Below are 25336 nucleotides of genomic sequence, written 5' to 3' on the forward strand. Positions count from 1 at the left end.
AGTGGGTTAGTTCTTACCATTGAAAATGGTAACCAGATGTTTACTGAAATCCCCAGCATTTCTCATTCAAGCCTAGGTTCCTTCTAATCGTTTGATCTTTTTAAGTTTCATAGAAACCAGATTGGGTATTTAAGTTTTCCAAAGCTGGGAAATGTTTAATATAGCTTTGAAGATACTTTCTCTGAACTCTTTCTTTAAATGCCCTTTCTGCTACTTCTATTTTTTTTAAGTTACAGCATTAATCTTTTTCTATTTAACCATATTACAAATAACATATTATACTATTGTTTGGTTTAGTGTGAAGGGAAAAAATCTTGTGGGTTTTTTTCCCTTGGCAGATACATATGGTTGCTTTTGTAGAACAACAAAAACTACATGTCACCTAGTTTTGACTCAGTTACAAAATTAATAGCCAAATTCAGTGGTCGGTTAAAATATTTCATTTCAGACACCAGGTAACATGGATTCCCTCTGATCTTTTTAGATCAGTGGTTCTCAAACTTGGCTGTCCATGGAAATCCTCTGAAGAGCTTTAAACTCCTGCTTCCTAGTTTCTAGGTCCAGATGTTCTGATTTAATGGATCTAGAGTTTAAAATCTCCAGGTGATTCTAAAGCACAGGTAAATTTGAGAACTTTGGTTGATGTTCTATGTTGTTTTCATCTCAAATTAATTTTTATAAGTACAGTTGGCCTTTAAACAACACAGATTTGAACCATGTGGGTCCACTTATACATGGATTTCTTACAGAACAGTCCTATAAATGTATTTGCTCTTCCTTATGACTTTCTTAATAATATTTCTTTTCTCTAGCTTGCATTATTATAACAATACAGCATATAATACTTGGAACATACAAAATATGTGTTAGTTGACTATTCATGTTATTGGTAAGGCTTTCAGTCAACAGTAGGTAATGAGTAGTTAAGTTTTGGGGGAGTTGAAAATTTTATACAGATTTTCTACTCTACAGGAGTTGGTATCCCCTCACCCCTGCATTGTTCAAGGGTCAACTGGAATTTATTTCATGTCATTGTTCTTTTCATATTTCTTTAGAATTAAAGACTTTTTTTTCTTTCAGAAATTAGACATTTTGTTTGGTTTTGCCATAGACTAAACTATGCTTCGAATGACAGATTTAATTTGTAAAAATAAATAATATTCATATTAGTTTTAGATTAAGGAAAGACTCCAGGAAAGAAAAACAAACTGTTTCATATGGGACTTTTCAAGTGATGACAGAGTGTGTGGATTAACTACAGGGAGTTTGGGGACTCCAGATATGGTGTGTTTACTATACTAGTTGTATTATCAGATTTAGATGCTTGAAATATTTTAAACGTTTCCCTCAATTTGGGAGGAGTTTGGGAGCATCTAACCACATTTTCGAGACTGCCTCTTCATTTTTTTACCACTTTTGCTTTCTACTCTCCATTTTATAATTATTGTAAACCTCCCCAATCACTTCCCTTTGAGACTTGACTTTCCCTCTGGAGAATTAATTAACTAATTAGTTAATCATTATTCATTAATATTTCCCTTTGGATATTCTCTATGATTTTTCATCTTCCTTTTAGCTAAAGTTGCTTCTTCCTAACAGCATCCCTTTGTGGATGTCTAGACTACAGTTTGGGAAACCAAGACTCAAGAAAAAGTAATCTCTCTCTGATTAAGCCTCAATAATCTGACTCCCCCCCCTTAAAATAAATTTTTTTTTCAGAATTTACCAAGAAACTCCTTTTTGTTACAAAACATAGTCACTGTATTTATAATTGTATTAGTTTTGGTATGAGAGCAGATTTGAGCCTGAGTAGAATATCAGTGTTCTTCCAAAAGTTATGTAAAAATTTTTTAAAAACTGAAATTAAGCTTTAATGTGAGGCAATTTCTCAATTTCCTTAATCTTACTTAGCAGTGATTCCCAAACTTGGTGAAATGTGTGAATCAGTGGAATAAACACCTGTCCTAGCAATGTCTAGGTCCCACGGGGTCTAGAATTTTCTTACAAACTCTTTCCTCCCTTAACTTCCTTAATGCTGCCCTCTCCTGCTTCTCCAACCCTTCTGACCCTTCTTCTCTATGATCTTCCTCCAAATATGGACATTCTCCAAGACATTTATCCACAGTCTTCTTTTTTTCCCCTATCTTGATATTTCCTCAAGATATTTTTCTACTCTGCAGGTTCAATAATCTCCTCTGGAGAACAGATTGGTGGCAGCCAGAAGGGGGAGGGGGGACTAGGCAAAATGGTTGAAGGTGGCCACAAGGTACCCACTCCCAGTTAGAAATAAATTCTAGGGGGGCGCCTGGGTGGCTCAGTTGGTTAAGTGTCTGTGTCTTTGGCACAGGTCATGATCTCAGGGTCCTGGGATCGAGTCCTGTGTCGGGCTCCTTGCTCAGCAGGGAGCCTGCTTCTCCCTCTCCCTCTGCCCCTCCCCCCACTTGTGTGCTCTCTCTCTCAAATAAATAAATAAATTCTTTTTTTTAAAGATTTTATTTATTTATTTGACAGAGACAGACACAGCGAGAGAGGGAACACAAGCAGGGGGAGTGGGAGAGGGAGAAGCAGGCTTCCCGCTGAGCAGGGAGCCCAATGCGGGGCTCGATCCCAGGACCCTGGGATCATGACCTGAGCTGAAGGCAGACGCTTAACAACTGAGCCACCCAGGCGCCCCTAAATAAATTCTTTAAAAAAAAAAATAAGTTCTAGGGATGCGATGTACAGCATGGTGACTATAGTTAATAACACTGTATTTTATGTTTGAAGTTGCTAAGAGAGTAAATGGTAAAAGTTCTACACACACACACACACACACACACACAAATTTGTAACTGCGTGATGATGAATGTTAACTAGACTTACTGTGGTGGTCATTTTACAATATATGCATATATTGAATCATTATGTAGTGCACCTGAATCTAATATGTTATATGCAATTATATCTCACTAAAAAAATCTCCTCTGTAGATATAACCTCTGCATAATGTTGAATCCTAATCTGTCTTCTGTAGGCAGAGTTTTAGAGAGTCTTGATTTTCAAGTACCTGATAGATGTTTTGATTTGTGTGTCCCACTGTCTCAACACGTAGCAAACTACACTTGTCATCTTCCACCCCAGTAACGTCTGTGGTTCTGCCGGCAGGTTTCTCTTGCGAGTACTGCGTTCCCTCAGCCCCTCGTGTGCTAAAGCTCATCTTCTGGTTCTCCCTCTCCTTCAGCTGCAGCACACATTAGGCATCTGGGCCATGGCTCCACATTCTGTGCTTCTCATGCTATCACAGTGGCAATTAAATACTCGCCCAGGTGCTGGTCTCTGCTTTTGACAGTACGCCCCCACCACGACTGCTAGTTTAATATTACACAAACGTGGCTCTGCTTACATCACTTCCCTATGCAGAAGTCTCCAGTGAAATCTCATTTCCTCCTAATCAGAAGAGGTATTTCTTGGCGCGGCATTCAAAGCTTCCCATGCCAGCTGCAGCATGATTCTCAGGCTTGGCTTCACACCCGAATGATTCAGGGATCTTAACAGAAGTCTATGCCCAGGCCCTGCTTCTGAAAATGATATCAGAATTTTAGAGGAGGAGAATGAACCTGGACATCACTCTTTTTTTACAGGGCTCCTAAGTGATAGTAATGTGTGGGCTCCCTGCTATTGGTCTACTCACCTTTGCCTGATCACATTTCAAAGCTTTGTGATTTGCATTGCTACTGAGGTTTTTGGCTCCGAGGCTTCCTTCCTGTCTGCCATTTCTTAAAATCTAAATTAATTTGTAAGTTTACCCATGAATTTCCCTCAAAGTAGAAATGGTAAACAAGTTATCTGAGACCTCATCACACATGATTCACACATCTCTGAGGCCTAGAGTATGTTTTGTGTTATATATTTTTATATTTTTTTGTTGTGTTCATCTCATCTCCCCTTCTATATTATAAACTTCTTGTAAAGCAAGGAATGTTTTATTTATCTATTTACTCTGCATAAGACAATGTCTTGCATATACCTAGTAGGCACACAATTAAATGAATAAGCAGTTGAAAAAATAAACCTGCAGATATACTAAGAAAATAACTGAATCTTTCCTTCGCATATTCAAGCACCATTTGCTTCTTAGAAAACTAGGGAAAAACTACTTAGTGTGATAGGATATAGCTGTATGGTAGAGCAAAATGAAACGTGCTCCAGGCTGTGTCTGAGCAAAACCAACTGAAAAACAAAACTCACATACTCTTTGCCCTTAGTGACGAATTCTCTGTAACCTCGTTTCAGAGTTGGTCAAGCCAGTGATGTCTCTGCTTTCAAGGAAAGAATTCCACCAAGAAGTTAATAGTAGTCTTTTAATAGTAATAATAATAATTCTTTTCAGCTCTTTCTCTAAGGAAAAATATAAAAGTCATATGAGAATCTCATCATCTGTGCAACAAAATGGTCTATTTAGAACAGGGAACTTTTAGAATTTAAAAAATCTTGTTTAGCATTCCACCTCATTATCAGGGTGACCAAACAAGTGATTAAGGGGTATAAAGGGCAGAGATGATGCTTAGGGTGCCTTGCTTCCCTAATAGCGAGCTCTGTGTTTTGTACTTATCAGAAGGTAAAGGGAATCCCTCTCTGGATGGTTGTTTAAAGAGCATAGTTTTGGCAAAGCACAAGCATAGTACCTACTATTTGCTGGGCCCATGATTCTCAAACTTACTATGTATTGGAATTGTCTGGAAGACTTGTTAAGTCACAGATTGCTGAACCCTCTTCCTAGTAGATCTGACGCAGTCAGTAACAATGGGGAGGTGTGTTAAGAAATAAGAAATTCCCAGGTAATGCTAATGTGCTGGTCCTGGACCATGTGTTGAGACTACTGTGCTGGATACTTCTTTATTACAGTTTCTCTGTGTTTCTTCCAGAAGCACAAAGAAGTTCTGCCTATTTGCTCTTTAAGTAGTTAGTGGCCAAATAATTCCCCATTTGCCTTGCCAGGACTCTGCGCCAATCTTCCACATTGGTGAGAAGCCCTGCTCCTGAAATCAAATAGATGCTAAACCCATTAATTATAAGTTGGCATGCAAAGTCTTGGTACATGTTACCTTAATTCTTTATAGTCAAGGCTAGTGGCCCATTTAAATTGATAGCAACAAGCAGCTGCATTTAAAATGTCTTTGGACATGTTGGGCTTGCTTGAAGATAGTGGGATTGAGGTAAAAACATAGACATATGATTTATCCCAAGTGGTAATTCTATGCCCCCAAGGAGCAGCAAGAAGGTACTAGGGAAAAGAGGAAAGCTGCCTTAGGTTTATTGGCAACATGAAACTGTGACTAAGTTACCTCATTTCTTCAGAAGTCTTTCATTTTACAGAAGATGAAGATTTTTGGACTAGATAATCTTTAGGATCTATTCCAATTGCAAAATACATAAAAAGTACAATAAAGAATGGAGGAGATTACCTATAAGGCCACCCACAAAGACAGTTAATTTTGGGACTTGTTTCTTTATAAGTTTTATATATTTTACACAATTTTCTAGCTTGCTTTTTTAGGATACTATTTATTAGAAACACAGGCCATAACATCTTTGTAAACATTATTTCAGTGGCTATGTAAGATTATGTTATGTGGATGTATTTAATGTTTGTTTAATATGATTTTCTTAATCTTTTCCACATTGTTCAATATTTATGATGTTGCCATTGTTTTGCTGTTGTAAATAATTCTTGTATATAAATTCTTCTATATAAGTCTTTGTCTACATTTCTAATTCTTTTCTTAGCACAAATTTCTAAAATTAAAACTATTGAAAGGAAGAATGAGGGTGCTTTTTGAGGCTCATGATTCATGCTGTCAAAATTCTACCTGAAAAGGTTAAAAGCATTTCCCATTAGACATGCAAAAAAATTCTCATCTCACTAAACCTCACCAATATCAAAACTCTGTCATTTTAATAAGTGAGGTTGTTTTCAGAATGAGAACTTGACCTGTTGTTCTATGGAAGTATGGCGTGGAAATCCAAAATCACAGCTGTAGTATAAAACAGATTGTTTCTGTTGGAAATTGGTACTTGCATCATAGTAAGAATGCTGGGAATGCCAGAAAGGCAGGCACATTCCATGGTAATCTGAAGGCTCATCCAGATAGCCAACATATCAGGAATAATGAGTGTTTGCATTTCCACTGGTTTGTTTGCTCAAGGATTTCTATTCATTATTTGTCCACTTTTTGGAGAAATAGCATATTAAAGTTTATCAGCAAGACCTTATTTTGTGGGTACCTGAAATCTCTAACTCATAGCTACACAGCATGATTATTGCATGCTGAGACTGATTTTTATTTCTTGTCTTATGGAAAGAAATTCTATTACTTTGTATATTACTCACCAGATACATTGAGTATTTTTAAGGTACTCTTTGTGATACCGGAGACATTTTGAATTTTAAAAATGATCAAGATCCAGGTTAATTTTCCATACATTTTTGTTTCTGTATAACAGTTAATTGACATTTTATAGTACTATGAAAGATATGTAATGTGTGAAAAGACAAATGTCATTTTTCTTAGAGAATAATATTTCTTTACTTGGCTGCAAGTGTGCATATCCTAATTACATTTTTAGAAAATAGTCCCATTTTCTAAGATGTTACATGTTTATGGTAGAATACTTAACCAAATGTTTGCAAATACAAAGAGGAATGTGAAAAGTTAAATCCAAATCCCACCACCCAGAGATAACACAGTTACTGTTGTGCATGTTTCCATGCATCTCTCCAAGAATGGCCCAAGCGTGCATGCACACACACACACACATACACATGAACACACACACTTGCATCTTACCCTTTTGCCTCCTGCCTCTTTATACGATAGCTTATCCCACATGTTTTAACAGATAAAATGTTAATATTCAGATATTCTGATAAAGCTTTGCCATATCAACATAGGCTTAAAAATTTGAATAGATTTTCCTATCAGTAGTTTTAAGTTTGTCTTTTTTGATTATTAACTAAATGTGCTGTGATATGCACTTTACCTACATTAGCTCATTGAATTCTCACTCCTAGTCTGTAAGGTAGGTATTTCTGTTTCACAAACAAGGAACTGAGCAATGCATCCCAGAGCTGACACAGCTGAGGTTTGGCCTACGACTGTCTCTCTCCAAACCTGAGTCTTTTTTTTTTTTTAGATTTTATTTATTTATTTGACAGAGAGATAGAAAGCACAAGTAGGCAGAGAGGCAGGCAGAGGGAGAGGGAGAAGCAGGCTCCCCGCCAAGCAGGGAGCCCAGTGCGGGGCTTGATCCCAGGACCCTGGGATCATGACTCTAGCCGAAGGCAGCTGCTTAACCAACTGAGCCACCCAGGCGCCCTACCAAACCTGATTCTTTAACCACGATAGCACACTAGTTTCTGCAAAGTGTGTGAAAATTTTTGCTTCATTCTTTTTTAGTATTTTATTATATGGAATACCATGGGATTTTTACAGAGTCCTTCTCGATAGATATTTAGAATTGTTTCAGCTAATTGCTATACAATACAACTTTGCTATTATATTCATTTATATTACATTTTGGAGATCTAAGTGTAACACTTGATTATTTGGCCGATGGTGAAAATAATAAAACTGTGGTTCTCCCTGCCAAATCTCTCTACAAAAGGATGGTTCCTATTTTGACTTTCATCACCTGTGCTAGTACTCAATCTTTAAGGGATAGATGTTAACATGTTTTTTAATCCGGTGAGGTTAAAAATGACACATCAATTTAATTTTTTACTAAAAAGGAAGTTTTACTTGCACATCAATTGCAAATATTTTTATTATGCTAAATGATGTTTTTTTAAACTTCATTTTTATTCATAAAACTTTTTTATACAAAGCATTTAAATCAGAAGTTTATAAAGGGGTGCCTGGCCAGCTCCTTTGGTAGAGCATGTGGCTCTTAACCTCGGGGTTGTAAATTCAAGCCCCAAGTTGGGTGTAGAGATGACTGAAAAAAAAAAAAGTTTATAGAAAGCATATCCAAATAGCAAAACAAAGAAGAAAAGATTGTGAAATTCAGAGAAGGTTACAGAAAAAGTTTAAAGTATAAAATATCACTTTACATTCATAGAATTGGCAAAACCCAAAATTGGTGATATCACCTATTGCTGGTAGGAATTCTGGGAGTGGAAGCTCTCATATCTTCCTTGTGGAAATGTGAAATTTTCTAGTCTTCTTTTGGAAAGCAATCTGGAAAAATGTATAAAATTTAAAATACTTACACTTTTTAAGCCAGCAATATTATTCTTGGGAATCAATTTAAGAGAAGTTAAAGCATCAAAACATTATAAAATATGTATGTAAATCTAAAATTAAGAATGTCAATAAAACAAAATGATTTTAGATGATAATCAAAATAAAGAAATGAGATTACTATATGAATTTTGAGTAGTAAATAATTAGAAAAATAGCAAATATGTTCCAAGCATCTCTGGAGAGGTGGAAAATTAATGTTATGAGATAAGAGGACACTATGATTTTGCAGGATTCTGTTAAAATCTATGGGATAAATTATACCTGTTAGATGCATAAGAACAAGTCACATTGAAAGTATGGTACACTTTAATAATACTTGGCATAGTTTTACATTGACCTAATTACTCATCTCATGGATAATAGAATTATTAGCCTCAGGAGACATTTCCAATATCGTCTTGGCTTCTAGGAGCAGGGCCAGTTTTCAGAAAATTGTGAAGTGGTTGAAACTTGTCTTAGGTGGTAGACCTGTTTGTCCATTACCCAGGTGCCTCCTTACCTAAAGCACCCACTTTAGGGTGCTATAGAGGCTGGCCTAGTCGGTCAGGTCTCACCTACCACTTGGGGCTGTTGCTACTCACTCATGAGAATGTCCATTTCTTCATCATTTGTTCCTACTCTAGCAAATGTACCTTACTGCCAGTGAGAAAACTGCTGAGCCTGGTTCTAGATAATGTGCATGAATTTTAACAGAAGCCTACCCACTGATGAGGTAGGTCCTCCCTTTTCCTTAGATTGAAGCCACTAATGAGTGTCTGTCCTCCTATGGTAAAAAGGCCTATTGAAGAAACAAAGGGATAATAAAGAGTTGGAAAAGAAGATTGTTCACTGTGTTTCCTAAATTACACTTATATCACTCTACACAGAAGCCTTAAATAATAAGCTAGAAGATGTCGTATTTTGTTTCTTGAAAGTTCATCACCTAGATCTGGAAGCCTTAAATAATAAGCTGGAAGATGTCGTATTTTGTTTCTTGAAAGTTCATCACCTAGGTCTGGAATTTATCTGCCTGTGTATACCTTCCACTCACCTATTTATTCATTAAACAAATATTAATATAAAGCTCGTCAAGTACTAGGCACTGTTCTAAGCTCTTTACGAATATTAACTCATTTAAGCCTCATAACATTCTCTAAATGTTAGTACTATTATTACAACTACTTTTTGAAATGACCTTGAACAAGTTCATTAGATTATCTATTGCTTGATTTGAAAATGGAAGATAAGACTTGCCCCATAAATATCTTACAGAAATATATGATTGGGTTAAATAAATCTCCAAAGAGATTGAAAATAATATATTATGAGCAGGAGATGTGTAATCCTAAAATACTTGTTGCATTAAGTAATAAGCCATTGAGGGAGTTGGTTCTTTTTCTCATGTTAGTGAATTAATTTTCTTAAGCCTTAGTTCTCATCTGTGCTGAATTAGTGTGGAATTATTCTTAGAATAAATTTTAAATCAATGACTGCATCCTCCCTCTCAGATTGCTCATAGTCCCCAGTGCCTTATTATAAAATGTTAAACCAGACATGACTAGGTTGCATTCATTGCATTTTAAAGAAGTCATGCAAAATGACTTTTAATAAAACAGGAAGAAGGAATAATATTTGTTAAATGAAGTGTCACAATGCTAATTATACACTAAAACCTCCTGTTCCATAATGTGGAATTTGGTATAAGGAATGTCTGTCAAAAACTCATGTCAAGTACTTAAGTAATAAAAGAACTCAGTTTAAAGCACCAACCTCATAACAAGTATTGGGAGTAGGACATTATATTCAGGCATCAGGATATTTCATAGGTGACACTACTCAAGTTATAGTCAAGACATGGTTATTAAGCAAGGACACCTACATTTAGAATGTAACCATAGTCAAGACATGGTTGTTTTTTTTTTTTTAAGATTTTATTTATTTATTTGACAGAGAGAGAGACAGCGAGAGAGGGAACACAGCAGGGGGAGTGGGAGAGGGAGAAGCAGGCTTCCAGCCGAGCAGGGAGCCCAATGCGGGGCTCGATCCCAGGACCCTGGGATCATGACCTGAGCCGAAGGCAGACACCTAATGAACTGAGCCACCCAGGCGCCCCAGGACATGGTTATTAAGCAAGGACTCAAGTTATAGTCAAGACATGGTTATTAAGCAAGATCTAATATTAAGATTACTTGCCTGAGGTAGTGTTTGTCAGGTCTTCCGCTGTTATTCTTTTACTTCCACTTTCCATACTGTACTCTTTGGAAGGATGGCATTTTGTTCAGCTCACAAAGAAGGACCAGGAAGTTGTGCCCCACCTCCTTGAGTTTGCAGTAGCTCCATACATTATTTGGTATTTTTCTACTCGCAAGGTTTATCTCTTCTCCCCATTTATTTATTTATTCAGATCATTGGTTTATATCAGCATGGACTCATGGGTAGTTATTTTATATTTTGGGTTATAATCCAATAGTACTTATTCTGTTACTCAAATTGTTACAGTTTTGGCTATTGGATCCTGGTGTCCCTTTGACATACTTCCACCATTGCTTTTGTTTGTTTCCTTGTTTGGTTTTGAGCTCTTCCTTACTTTCTGGCACAGTGATGCTCTAAGCTCATCTTGTATATTTACTACTCCAGGCCCTTGAATCGGCCATTTCTCCAAGGACCTGTGGTTCCTTTTATTGAAGAATGATGTTAGAAACCAATATCTAAGCACAAGGTGTAGTCTGATTTTTAAAATTGCCGCAGTGTTCATTTCCTTTAAGGTCTTCAAGCTGGTGGGAATTCCAGACATTGAGAAATTTGGTAAAATGCTATAATGAGAGTTTTATCCCAGACAGACAATAGTCTTAAAAGCAGTAAAAGTTTAAACACACGTTCGATTACACTTCAACAGCAGCCTAAAGAAGTGCCCTGAAAATCTTTAAAAATACCATTTTAAAAAACCTATGGAGCTTTCTAAAGTAAACGTTTCTTCAATTTATTTTGTAAGAATAAACTGATCTATTTCCTTTCAAACTCTTCTTGATGGAAAATTTCTTCAGAACAGGAGTCTTCTTAAACTTTTGCAAAAGTTTAAGCGTAATACTGGTTTCTTGATCTTATGAGTAAAGCAGAAGAATTTCAGGAGCTCAAAACTCCTCACAGAAATGATCTCATTGATCTTCACCACCTCTCACAGGGCAGAAAGAGGGTAGACAGTGGGACAGGAAAGCTTGGTTTCTAGTGTGGGTTTGGAGCACCAAGGGGAGAATGGCTTAGAATTTCTCTGTGGTAAAGCACAAAGTTTTTATCATCAGCTCTTAAAGGGTAAGGAGCCAGAGACATCACAAGCAAAGATTCGTGACCAGACTCTTGGGGTAAGGAAACAGATTTAATTAGATTTTGTGACCATGTTGTATAATCATTGAAGATCTAAAGGTCCTATATATATGATTTCTCTTAAATTCTGAAAATCACAATAGTCAACCCAATAAACATCTACTGTCTACAATAATCAGTGTTAGATACAGGAACGGGAATGGTTTTTGTCATTAAAGAAAAGTCATGAATAAAATTTATTATGGGTGCTGGATTACTCTTCTGAAGATCCATCATATTAAGAATACAGTTAATTATGCAGCCATCAAAAGGAATGAAATCTTGCCATTTGCAACGACGTGGATGGAACTGGAGGGTATTATGCTGAGCAAAATAAGTCAGAGAAAGACATGTATCATATGACCTCACTGATACGAGGAATTCTTAATCTCAGGAAACAAACTGAGGGTTGCTGGAGTGGTGGTGGGTGGGGGGGATGGGGCAGCTGGGTGATAGACATTGGGGAGGGTATGTGCTGTGGTGAGCGCTGTGAATTGTGTAAGACTGTTGAATCACAGACCTGTACCTCTGAAACAAATAATACATTGTATGTTAAAAAAAAAAAAAAAGAAGAAGAAGATAGCAGGAGGGAAAGAATGAAGGGGGGGAAATTGGAGGGGGAGATGAACCATGAGAGACTATGGACTCTGAGAAACAAACTGAGGGTTCTAGAGGGGAGGGGGGTGGGAGGATGGGTTAGCCTGGTGATGGGTATTAAAGAGGGCACGTACTGAATGGAGCACTGGGTGTTATACGCAATGAATCATGGAACACTACATCAAAAACTAATGATGTAATGTATGGTGATTAACATAACAAAATTAAAAAAAAAAGAATACAGTTAAGAGAACTGGTTAATGCAACTTGAATGATTTGGGACTAATACAGGTATTTGCAATGGCTAATTTATATCCAGCAATCTTATGGTGTTATCAAACATAGAACCTGATTTGTCATCAATAAGTTGATAATGTATTCATGAATGTAACAATATTTATTAATTCTGATAAAGGATTGACATAGGGAAGATAATATGTTGTTATTCAGTAAAATTCTCATAGTCTAGTTGTGAAGAATAAAAGAGTATACAGATGGCACAGTGACTATATGAAATACTCTCCTGTTGGATTATAAAGGACTGTCATCTGTTATTTATAATTTAAACATCTTCAGTATTTCTTGATAAAAAAAAAACCCACACATTTTAGGAAATCACTGTACTTGTATCCTTATGGAATATAACAGTCTAATACTGTGAATAAGTAAATGAGCTTGGCTTTTATAGCTATGTGTCTTGGAACCTCTTGGACAAGTTTATTTTCCAAGTCAGACTTTATAAATCTTTTCTGCTTCAGTGTGATGTATGTGTTCCCAAAAAAAATTTTCCACTAAGTAAAGCACTTGGAATCTGCTTTGTTTTTATAATTTCTTTAAATGCTAGGAATGGTTAATTTTATTTTCTTAAGCTTAGTTCTCCCTTATTCTTACTAAGAACCGAAATATATCTTTAGGTCCTCTTTGTAAACTAATATTTTTCCTCATTATTTCCATTTTTAATTTTCACAATATACTGGCTTTTGATTCAGTTTTTTTTAAAGATTTTATTTATTTATTTGACAGAGATAGAGTTTTAATTGTTGATCTGTTGCTCACATTCAGTTATACATTCACTATGGATCTCAAAATATATAGCAAATATTTCTGAAATCCCAGCCACTGTTGTAGATACTGAGGATATAGCAGTGAACAAAATAGATGCAGTCCTACCCTCATGGAGCTCACATTCTAATGGAAAGGGCAGGCAGGCAATAAACACATAGACAAGACATATATAATCTGTCAGACCATGATAAATGCTATGAAGAAAAATAAAGCAAGAAAAGACTTAATATTCCTAGATTTTTATATAGTGTGCCAGAAAACTGAAGTTGTCATTCCTTGAAAATATATGGCATTTACATGAATGATAATATCTCAGAGCTCTCTGTTGTTCTCTGGATTGAGTTACTGAACCGGTAGACTTTATCAATGAGGGAGGTCATTTGAGAGCCAGGAAATGATGGTTTGCTTTACATGGCAGCCTGCCTCTGAGAGACTGGAAATATTATAAAGACAGCCCTCACTCCATAGGGCAGATGCTTGATTAAAACAAAAACAAGAACAAAACCTTTTAAAATAGCTCTTATTTTTAACACTGAGAGGTTAGTTGGCTCCTGAGAACAAGAAGAGAAGGATAAAAACTAACTCAGCGCCATCTTATGTCTGAACTCATAAATCCGGACCCTATCTGTGGAGTCTTCGTTGCTATCTGAGCCGACACCAAGGAGGCATGATAGTGCGGTGTTATCAGCAATTTTGTTCCACAGTTTATGGGGAGAAGCCTATACAGATATTTCATGTTTTTGTAATTTTGAGCTGGAGAACAGAACATCCACATCCTGTTTTCCTAGAACAATGTCCTATGACCTCCCTATTTACGGGCTTGGCTAGTCCAGTCTGGAAGTTAGCCTTGCTCTGGTTTCTTTGTGACAGGGAAAGAAATCATTTTAACTGTCAAAAAATCTAAGAAACTTTTAGAGATTTTTTTTCAAAAGTAGGTGGAGGCCAAGTTAATATTTATAGTTCCTGAGTACATGTGCAGTTGAGTGCTCCCTCCTTCTACAGATAAAAATTTTACTGACTTCAATTACCAGTGGTAGCTAATAATGTTTTGGGGCACTATTGCTGGGTGGGGGTCTGGGAATGCCCGAGATACCTGTTATAGTCCTTTTTGCCTCTAAGATCCCAAAGGAAAATAGATGCACTAAAGAGTAGCTGGAAAAATACCAAACCTATGTAATCCCTCTTTGTCTCAGTTTCCTCTTTTGTAAAGCGTGTGGAATAATTGCTTCTACCCCATAGTGTTGTTGGAAGTTCTGCATAAGTTAAAATATGTAAGGTAGCATAAGCTGAATTTTTCTATTGCCTCTGTGGTTTTTGAGGGGATAATGATATAATGGTCATGAACATGGGCCCTGGAGCTAAACTTCCTGTGTTCAAATTCTCTTCCCACCACTAACTAGATGGCTGACCTTGAACAAGTTATTTAACCTTACTGTGCTTTTCAAAAAAAGAATAATCATATCCAGGAGGATGTAGTGTGGAATAAATGAATTAATATAAATACTTGGAATAGTTCCTGGCTTACTGTAAGTGCTCAAGAAAGATTTACTATTGATATCATCACTACTAATACTAGTACTACAGTTTATTTACTTATTAATGTGGCTTTGGCACTCAAATCTTAGTGCAATATTCTAAGGAGCTAGGCAGAATCGTATAAAGGTCTCCTTTTCCCTCTGCCAGGAAAACCTAAGAAACCACCATCCAAGTTGGCCCACGGCAGCTTTGCCTGTTTTTTTTTCCAAATCCAAATCTGACTTCTCAGCTCTTACACTCTAATAATGTCAACCTTCCAGGGCAGAAGAAACACATTGAGTAAGACCAACATACAGAATGTTTGCCCCAGTGCCTAAAAAAAAAAACAAAAACCCTGTCATAGGCTACTTAAAACTATGGCAATAGCCCTGAGACAGGCTGAATGTCGTAAAAGAGTCCAAAGAGAAACTGTGGATGAGAAAGAGATGAGAGCAGGCCCACCTAGGAATGATACCTGGGTCTCCTACCGGTCCAACTGGAGAGAGGAGACATAAGTGAAAAAGATGTCCACAGGCCACTCCTGATTTTTCCAGGCTCCTGAGAGAAAGAACTAATCTAAGAGACCACACTTCAGTCCTTACCAACTTTAACAGCCAGTAAAATGTCTTTGGAGTTGAAATGACCTTACTCAGCCTTGTGGGAGAGCATGGTGGCCAAATCTGGAGATCAAAGGGTGTGTTCAGATATCCTTTTAAGACCAACTGACCAAATATCAATTCGCCTACAGTCATCTTAACAAGACCAGTTTACCTGATGAACAACTTTAATTCATTTGAAAGCTAAAGCATGGAACATCAACGTGCTGAATGAGCAACTCATGCACTGACACACAGTGTTTTACACCAGGCCTTGGACTGTTTGCCTCCTGGTGGCAGAGCCAGGCAGTTGGGGCCAGGCCGGGCCACGTGGCATAAACAGGAGAAAATGTGGGAGGCTGTATTCAGCTCCGTCAGTGGCTGCCTTCTGCCTTGTAGGAAATGGACCCAGTATCGCCACAGCCTCCAAGTTTTCAAACGAAGACAAAAATCTGGATTTTTATGTGAATTATGCTGACATTCACATTATGGCAAATACTTAAAATTTAAAACAAAAACAAAACAATAATCATGCAGGCCAAATGCACCCCCCGTGCAGGCTGCCCCCCCACAATGTGCCCGCAGTCTGGTCTCTGCTGTACCCTCCCCCTCCCGGGGCATTTGCCTCCTAACTGCTCTTTCTTTCAGCGAGTTGAGCACGGCCCCAAAGCTCCACAATATTCAGCAATTTGTAATTTTGCTAAGGTACAAATTTGTTTCCCAAACGACCCAAGGTTGACTTCTGAATGTGATTTTCTCAGCTAGTGAATGTGCTTTTTTCTCTGCCCGGTTTCTAACTACAGTGTGGCTTTTGGGGTTTTTTAAACCAAGTTTGAATACATGGTGCCACTCATAAAACAAATAAAGCTTTTTCTTTAAAAAGGGGCTGTGGGCATCAGGGGAGGGAGTTGACTTTTAAGGTCCAAGATGGAAATGAAGAGAAAGTGAAAAGGTCTACTCAAGGTTTTTTTTTTTTTTTTTTTTGGTTTTTAAAATTTATTTTTGTCATTATTACTAAGACTGAATGAAATAATACACTGAAATATGCATTAAATTATAAACTTGAATGTGTTTATCTAAAATACATTTCCATTCCAGTCAAGATTTAACTAGGAAATAGAGATTTAGAAGTTTGAGGTAGGACTCAGTGAGGGTAACAATAGGAATTTTGAGTGGAAACAATCAGCATTTTTCAGACTGTGGTGGCAAGAATTAGGCAAGAAATATCTGAAGAGATTACTTGAAATTTTTGGCTATGCTCTACTTTCATTTTAAGGGTAAATGTATGTGCTATAAAGTATTTTTGAAATATTAATTTTAAATTTGAAGTATTTGTTAAATAGTTTTGAGAGGTAAGGGGTAACCCTTATGAATGTCAAGAAACTGTATGGCACTTTATAAATTATCCTAAATTCTTTTTAATGTTCATTTAGGTCTCTCATAGATGGTTGAGGGCAGTGACTGTATTTTTTTTTTGTTTTTGCTATTTACACTCATAATTCCAGTACAATGTCCTGCTCATAGGAGGTTCTTAATACATTAGATGCTTTGAATTATTTAAACATGTCTTCCAGTTTTGAACATTTATGGGTTAAATATATATATTGTAATCAAATTGAAAAATTGTGTGTACGCCTTGGGTAGGGAAAGGGAGTATGTGTCAGACTTGGAGGAATATAAAAAATACTGTGTTTTTAATGCCCAAACAATACAGTTCATGATTTGAAATCCTCTCTTTGCATATCCTTGTCTTCTTAAAATATTTGGTTGAGTATATAATGTCAGGTTTCTTCTAGAGTTTTAGTGTTTCTTGGGCTAGAAATAATATCAAATGAAACCATCTTGGTGTTTTCCCTTTTGAATCCATATCAAAAGGTTTTGGCTGAAAGTGCCAGGTGCACATTTTCAATAAAGTAGTGGAATCATCATAGAGTATTTGGTTTTGGCTCCAGGAATCCATTTGGAGTTTCCTTCAAAGTGAGGATGCATGGAACAGCATAGACCTTTCAAGCCTAAGGCCGATGGCTATTGCATAGATTTCTCCCGCCCCTAAATCACCTGCATCATTTCTCCATGTCCCTTTGAACTATTGTGCTATATTCCAGCATCTTGAGATAATTGAGCAAACAGAGAAGCTCTAGGACAAAAACTCACATGTTAACTTGAGTTCAGTTGCCTGGGTCCCTTTGTTGGCGGAGAGGTTTCTCTTCTAGGAACAGGACAATTACACACAGAAGAACCAGTATCCCAGAGAGCATAGAGCTTGTCAACATGTAAAGGATTTGATTAGTGCAGAGTGAAATTTCATTCCTGATGGTCATAGGTCACTCTTCCTTATCAATCTTTTTTTGTTTTTTTCTATAAAACCCTTCTTTGAAAGCATTATGTGTTCAAGTGAGACACTCTTTAAGATTTGGTTATTTTCTAGCTTTTTAGAAGCCACTAATACCTAATGCAAGAGATGACTTGTGAGATCTGGCATAAATATTTATGAAGGAGCATTATCTCAGGACTGATCAACAAAACAGGCCATGTGTATAGAAATTGCTTAAGTTTTTAAAAGTAGATTTCCACCCAAAATAGGGAATTTTCCCAAGTAATATCAATCCTTTCATACATTATTTAGTGTTCTTTTTCTGGTTATTTTTGAGATACCTATTTCTATATTGTCTCTAAAGTAACATGTTTACCACCCTTTCATGGGCTAGTTATTCATTCATTTAACAAATATTTTTTTAAGGTTTTATTTATTTATTTATTTGAGGGAGAGAGCACATGCACAAGCGGCTGGGGGTAGGGGACAGGCAGATGGAGAGAGAAAAGCAGACTCCTTGCTGAGCAGGGAACCCCAATGCTGATCCCAGAATCCTGAGATCATGACCTGAGCCAAAGGCAGAGGCTTAACTTACTGAGCCACCCAGGTGCCCCTCATATAAAAAATATCTTTAAAGCACCAATTATATGCAAGACATGTTGATAAAAAACATATAAATAAATCAAAGAGAGTAAGGGAAAATAAACTCATAACACACAAATGTTAATTTTCAAATGTTCAAGTATTATGCAAGAATGTATTCTTCTGAGATTATTTTGGCAAGTTACTAGATTTATTGGCAAAGAGTTTTGTCCTGAAATATCATTTACTTTAGTCCATGTTATACTCTGTATTTTGAGCTCAACTCTGCTATCTATAACTAGACTACAAATTTCTTTTAGACAAAACCTGTTTTTTTTAAATTTTCATTAAATTTTATTTTCTGCTGACCACACTTTTTCTTTGTAAGAAATCATGTAAAAGTATATCTGTTTCAGATTTGTGAAAAGTAATGGTGATACCAAAATCTAAAACAAAATATTTGGTGTTTTGGCTTCTTATCATTATTTGATTTTGCAATCACCCCCTATCTTAAAAGAGTTTATAATCATCTTTCCTCCCAATCTCCAAATAAGACTTTATAAATTTATGAACTTAGTGACCTAAAACATTTAACTTTTAGTCTTTTAAAGGAGTTTTATGACATTGCTTTAGATAAGTGAATTTTCCCTGATATAATACTAAATACAAAAATGTTTCTAAATTAGAAAAGTTGAAAATTTTAGTTACTTCAAATATTGACTTTTAAATATATTCAGAATCATTTTTCTTGTGTTTTAGGATTTAAATAATAACATTCTTAAATCTAAAAATGGTGCCTTCAAAAATCTGATAAAAAATTGTTTTTCAATATTCTTTTGCTAATAGGTGATTTGGGCTCTTGGGATCTGCTCATTTGCCTGTCTTCTAGGGAAGCTGGTGGAAAACCTTGCATATCCAAGGAAGACATGTGCCATTTAGGTTTACATCAAAAGGTAAATATTTTTTTCAAAATGTTTACAGATTTTAACAGCCCTTTGGATATTAACACCAGCATTTCTTGGTCCATAATATTTTTTTAAATGTGAGAAAAGCATCAAAACATCAAAACTAGTAGCTATTTCTCAGTAGTGAAATAGTATTGTAGTAGCTACACTGATTATTTGATATTTCTGCAATTGACAATCTTGATATCTCCTTCCTCCCTGTAACTCTTGGCTCCCTTGGCCTTTGGGCTGAGCACATGATTTTTTTTCCTTCTTGTAAATCTTTGGCCGTTCCTTCTCTGTTTTCTTCATAACCTCCTTTCCTCTGCTCATACTTTAGATGCCTGTGGAGCTCCTCAACACCATTCCCAAGGTGGTTGATGATTCCCAAAAGTAACATCTAAAGTTCAAGTCTTTTCCCAGGCTTCAGGCTCACATGTATAACTACCTGTTAAACATCACTTTTATATCACACAGACACCTCAGACTCAACATGGAGAAAACTAGCTCATATGTTCCCTGGTAAATCACTTCTACTCTTGCATTCAGTAGCTCAGCAGGACTTCTGTTCTATTGGTCATAGCATGATCAATCACTCTGTCACTTCCTAAGGTAGAAATCCGGCCTTCACCTCTGATCCCTTCCTTTCCTTTGTCATCTGCATTCTATCAATTACCAGTACTAGGGAATTTAACTCCTACATGCTTCTCAAGTATCTTATCTCTGAAATATCCATACTCATTATTTTTATTCTGGCCAGTCACCTTATCTTACCAGGTTAATTGTAGAATCCTCCTTACTGCTTTTTTCTGAAGCAAGTATTTGGCCCCTGAAATCCATCCTGCCCACAGTTATCAGGATGAAAAATAAAATGCTGAACTAACCTGGTTCCTCCTGCACTTAAATCTTGAATGTCTTTACATCAACTATAGGATAAAGTCTACAGTCTTCCCTGTGAGTATCTGTTAACCTCCAAGCAGGAGACAAATGCCATACTTGAAAGGATTTAATGAAGAGAAACTAATGAAGGAGCTATTTACTGAGGTTTTGACAAAATAAGAGAAAGAAGATTAGAGAGAATCTAATAAAAAAAAGATTAAGAAAAAAGAAAGATTAGAGGTCCCCAAGGACCAATAGCCTTGTAAGGTTTTACTACCCTCCTTGGTCTAAAGAAGGGTATATAGAAGGGCTGGTTAGCAAAACCTAATGAGAGCTAAGGCCAAGAAAGAGGGATTACTGGAAAGGAGCTATAACGTAGGGAAATATAGTCATTGCCAAATCATAGCCCTGTGAAGAAGCAGCCAGGGACTCTCATATGTACTCTCTCCATTCCTACCCAACAATCTGTTGCCAAGGCCTCCTATTGGTGCCATGCATCATTCTAAGTGCTCACATATTTATGTCCATTCTTTACATATGAGGAGACTGAAGCACAGGAAAATCAAGAGAATTGCCTAAGTCCTCATAGCTAATAAATGAAGCAACCAGGATTCAAACTCAGGCAATTTGACTTCAATTTTTTTTTTTCCTAACCACATCACTATACAATTTTTCTAAATAAATATTTAAGACTGCATTTACAGCCTGTGCTAATGAATATTCTTAAAGAATTCATAAGTTCTAAATGGTACACATTAGATAACTGTCACTTTAGAGCATGAATAATTTGAAGATTTATGAACCATGACTTATTTATGTCAACATAAATATTCAGAATAGAAGTTGCTTCATATTTGTTGGGGATTCTTAGATGAACAAAGAAAGAACCCTGGCTCAAATTAGGATTACTCATCACATCAAAGCTTTGGAATTTAAGTGCTTGATGAAAGTGATCAGAAGATTTGTTTTAAAAAATGAATGGCCCGACATCTCTCTAGTCAGAAGGAGAGGAACATGATTTTAAAACTGTATTGGTCCCCGTGATGTGGAAAGTGAAGTGAGGTCCACTATTTGGGGTAACACTAAGTTTAGTAACTGGAGCTGTATTTCACCTTTAACAGAAAGGTTCTAACATTTCAAGAGCAGAGGGAATCATTTGTAGCTCTAAATGTTTGTAGGATTAGCAGTCCCTAGAACCATGATGCTGTTTTTAGTACTTGGAGCACTGAGAACTTCTGAAATGGCTCTTAGGATAAAGCATTTGAGCACATTTTCAGGTGAATTTGATGGAATGATAATTGTATGGGAGAGACAAGGAGATAAAGACTCTTCTTGTCATTAATTCTCTTCCTTGTGGAAGATACTGAACACCTTATGGAGAACATCTGAGTTTTGATAAGATAAACAGTAGAATTGTGTACCAGTCTAATGAAGAAAAGGAGCAGTCCTTTAAGATACTGTGTGAAATGGTGTCACTCTCAGTGTTCATGAGTGAGCCCTCCCAGTTTTTTGCCCGGGGTGCTTTCTTACGCTTTATAAATAGTCCAAATTCAAATGTCTACTCTCCTTACCAAGTTAATGGTATTACTGTAGTTTCAGTTTTAGTTTATAAACACTTTCTAAATGTTTATAATTGATAGGCTGTTGTTCTTATTAATGACAACCCCTGTTGTTTTTTTTAAGATACTACACAAAGAATCTTTCTTTTTCCTATTACATACATATTATCAGAAGCAAAAGTAAAAAATCATTCTTATTTTGAGACATAGAGAAAGACATGTATCATATGACCTCACTGATATGAGGAATTCTTAATCTCAGGAAACAAACTGAGGGTTGCTGGAGTGGGGGGTGGGGTGGGAGGGATGGGGTGACTGGGTGATGGACACTGGGGAGGGTATGTGTTCTGGTAAGCACTGTGAATTGTGCAAGACTGTTGAATCTCAGATCTGTACCTCTGAAACAAATAATGCAATATATGTTAAGAAAGAAAAAAAGAAGAAGAAGAATGTAGCAGGAGGGGAAGCATGAAGGGGGGGAAATCGGAGGGGGAGAAGAACCATGAGAGACAATGGACTCTGAAAAACAAACTGAGGGTTCTAGAGGGGAGGGGGTTGGGAGGATGGGTTAGCCTGGTGATGGGTATTGAGGAGGGCACGTTCTGCATGGAGAACTGGGTGTTATGCACAAACAATGAATCATGGAACACTATATCTAAAACTAATGATGTAATGTATGGGGATTAACATAACAATAAAAAAATTAAAAAAAAAAAAAACAACAAACAACCTTTATTGTAGTTTCTCCATACTTTTGCAGTATTCTATCTCTTCCCTCCAGCCTTTCTTAGGAAGTCTGAATTATAAACTTAAGGACCTTCTGAAAACTCTTCTTTGTTTTCTACTTTTAGCCTCTGAACTTTCTCATTTTTTGAACTTGAGAAATGTAGACCTCACTAACATCTATGGTGGTCTATACTTATAGCCTCCGCACTCCCAGTGCCATAAGAATGTAAGTGACTCCAACTCTGGAATCTTTGGAGACTTTCAAACTTGGGTATTTAACAGTGTTGCTCGAGCAGATTTCACCGGAGCTGGTTCAGCAGAAGCCCTGGCTTCATTCTTACACACTGTGGGCTGAAGTTTACTATTTGCTGACTGAATGAATATAGTTAACAAGATGGCCAGGGTTGGAGAATGTTTAATCAACAAACTGTTTCAGAGCACTTCTAAGTGAATCATTTTGTAAAAACTACAACTGATGATTGAATTACTGAATTGATCAAAACCTTAGTGAGACAGTGGAACTCAGAGACCAAAAGCTCTAAGAGAGAAGCAAAGTGATGTGTTCAAGGTCACGATTCTGTTAAATGTCGTAAGTGGGACTATAACCTGTGTTTCTGGTTCTCTCTTTTATTTTTTTTCATTATATACTTTTTTTTTATTATGTTATGTTAATCACCATACATTACATCATTAGTTTTTTTTTTTAACATATAATGTATTATTTGTTTCAGAGGTACAGATCTGTGATTCAACAGTCTTACACAATTCACAGCGCTCACCATAGCACATACCCTCCCCAATGTCTATCACCCAGCCACCCTATCCCCCCCACCCCCCACCACTCCAGCAACCCTCAGTTTGTTTCCTGAGATTAAGAATTCCTCCTATCAGTGAGGTCATATGATACATGTCTTTCTCTGATTAACTTATTTCACTCAGCATAACATCCTCCAGTTCCATCCACGTCGTTGCAAATGGCAAGATTTCATTCCTTTTGATGGCTGCATAATATTCCATTGTGTATATATACCACTTCTTCTTTATCCATTCATCTGTCGATGAACATCTTGGCTCTTTCCACAGTTTGGCTATTGTGGATATTGCTGCTATAAAGCATCAGGGTGCACGTACCCCTTCGGATCCCTACACTTGTATCTTTGGGGTAAATACCCAGTAGTGCAATTGCTGGGTCGTATGGTAGCTCTATTTTCAACTTTTTGAGGAACCTCCATACTGTTTTCCAGAGTGGCTGCACCAGCTTGCATTCCCACCAACAGTGTAGGAGGGTTCCCCTTTCTCCACATCCCCGCCAACATCTGTCATTTCCTGACTTGTTAATTTTAGCCATTCTGACTGGTGTGAGGTCGTATCTCATTGAGGTTTTGATTTGGATTTCCCTGATGCCGAGCGATGTTGAGCACTTTTTCATGTGTCTGTTGGCCGTTTGGATGTCTCCTTACACCACACACAAAAATAGACTCAAAATGGTTGAAAGACCTAAATGTGAGACAGGAGTCCATCAAAATCCTAAAGGAGAACACAGGCAGCAACCTCTTCATCCTCAGCCGCAACAACTTCTTCCTAGAAACATCGCCAAAGGCAAGGGAAGCAAGGGCAAAAATGAACTATTGGGACTTCATCAAGATAAAAAGCTTTTGCACAGCAAAAGAAACAGTCAACAAAACCAAAAGACAACCAACAGAATGGGAGAAGATACTTGCAAATGACATATCAGATAAAGGGCTAGTATCCAAAATCTATAAAGAACTTATTAAACTCAACACCCAAAGAACAAATGATCCAATCAAGAAATGGGCAGAAGACACAAACAGACATTTTTCCAAAGAAGACATCCAAATGGTTCTCTCTTCTAAACTGCAGCTGAGCTCTTTTCAGATAGCCCCGTTAGTAGGATACAATGGAGAAACTACAATACTTGATAAGTTTAGAGTGAGTTAATTTGAAAGTAATCAATAATTTCTCAGAAATGAATCTGCTTTTCAAGCTAATTTACCATGATCTCTTTCTGTTGGTTTTAACAAGGCTTTGCCATTTGGGACATTCTTTTTGGAATTTGTTTGATAATAGCTAGATAATCCATCTGTAAATTCAGAAGCGAAGGAAAGAATTAAGCTTGTTTATGTCTTTTCTTTATAAGGTAGAATATATATTTGAATTTATGATAATGTCTATGAAGCTTTCTAAGAACAAATTTTTGTTAGAAAACAGTTTTGTAATGACTGGATTTTATATCTGGAAGCAATAATGCCCTTCAATGTGAAGTGAAGTCTATATATTAAAGTTTGAAACAGGATTAGCACTGAATTTCCACTAAATGTCGGTGATTCAAATCACTGAGGGCCTTTGGAACTTCAGAGTTTAGTTCGTTTTGAGGTATGTTTAGTGCTATTTTCTTCTTTTGTTTGTTTTTTTTTTTTTTAATTTAATTTAATTTTATTATGTTATGTTAGTCACCATACAGTACATCATTAGTTTTTGATGTAGTGTTCCATGACTCATCGTTTTCATATAACACCCAGTGTTCCATGCAATACGTGCCCTCCTTAATACCCGTCACTGGGCTAACCCATTCCCCCACCCCCCTCTCCTCTAAAGCCCTCAGTTTGTTTCTCAGAGTCCACAGTCTCTCATGGTTTATCTCTTCCTCCGATTTCCCCCCCTTCATTTTTCCCTTCCTTCTCCTAATGTCCTCCATGTTATTCTTTATGTTCCACAAATAAGTGAAACCATATGATAATTGATTTTCTCTCCTTGACTTATTTCACTTAGCATAATCTCCTCCAGTCCCATCCATGTTGTTATAAGTTAGGTATTAATCCTTTGTGATGGCTGAGTAATATTCCATTGTATATATGGACCACATCTTCTTTATCCATTTGTCTGTTGAAGGGCATCTCAGCTCTTTCCACAGTTTGGC

The 25336-nt window shown here is 36.8% G+C and overlaps 1 protein-coding gene across 4 annotated transcripts in view; it reads left to right on the forward strand.

Moving 5' to 3' along the window:
* Positions 1-25336, forward strand: part of CPED1 (cadherin like and PC-esterase domain containing 1) — a 265948-nt gene that overhangs the window by 36035 nt on the left and 204577 nt on the right. For all 4 annotated transcript variants that reach the window (XM_078059501.1, XM_078059500.1, XM_078059502.1 and 1 more), the window contains one exon: positions 19137-19243. In XM_078059501.1, the coding sequence (XP_077915627.1) occupies positions 19137-19243 (107 nt within the window). The remainder of the gene's footprint in view (positions 1-19136; positions 19244-25336) is intronic.

Source organism: Halichoerus grypus, chromosome 12, assembly GCF_964656455.1.
Source record: "Halichoerus grypus chromosome 12, mHalGry1.hap1.1, whole genome shotgun sequence".
In the NCBI taxonomy this organism is placed as follows: domain Eukaryota; kingdom Metazoa; phylum Chordata; class Mammalia; order Carnivora; family Phocidae; genus Halichoerus; species Halichoerus grypus.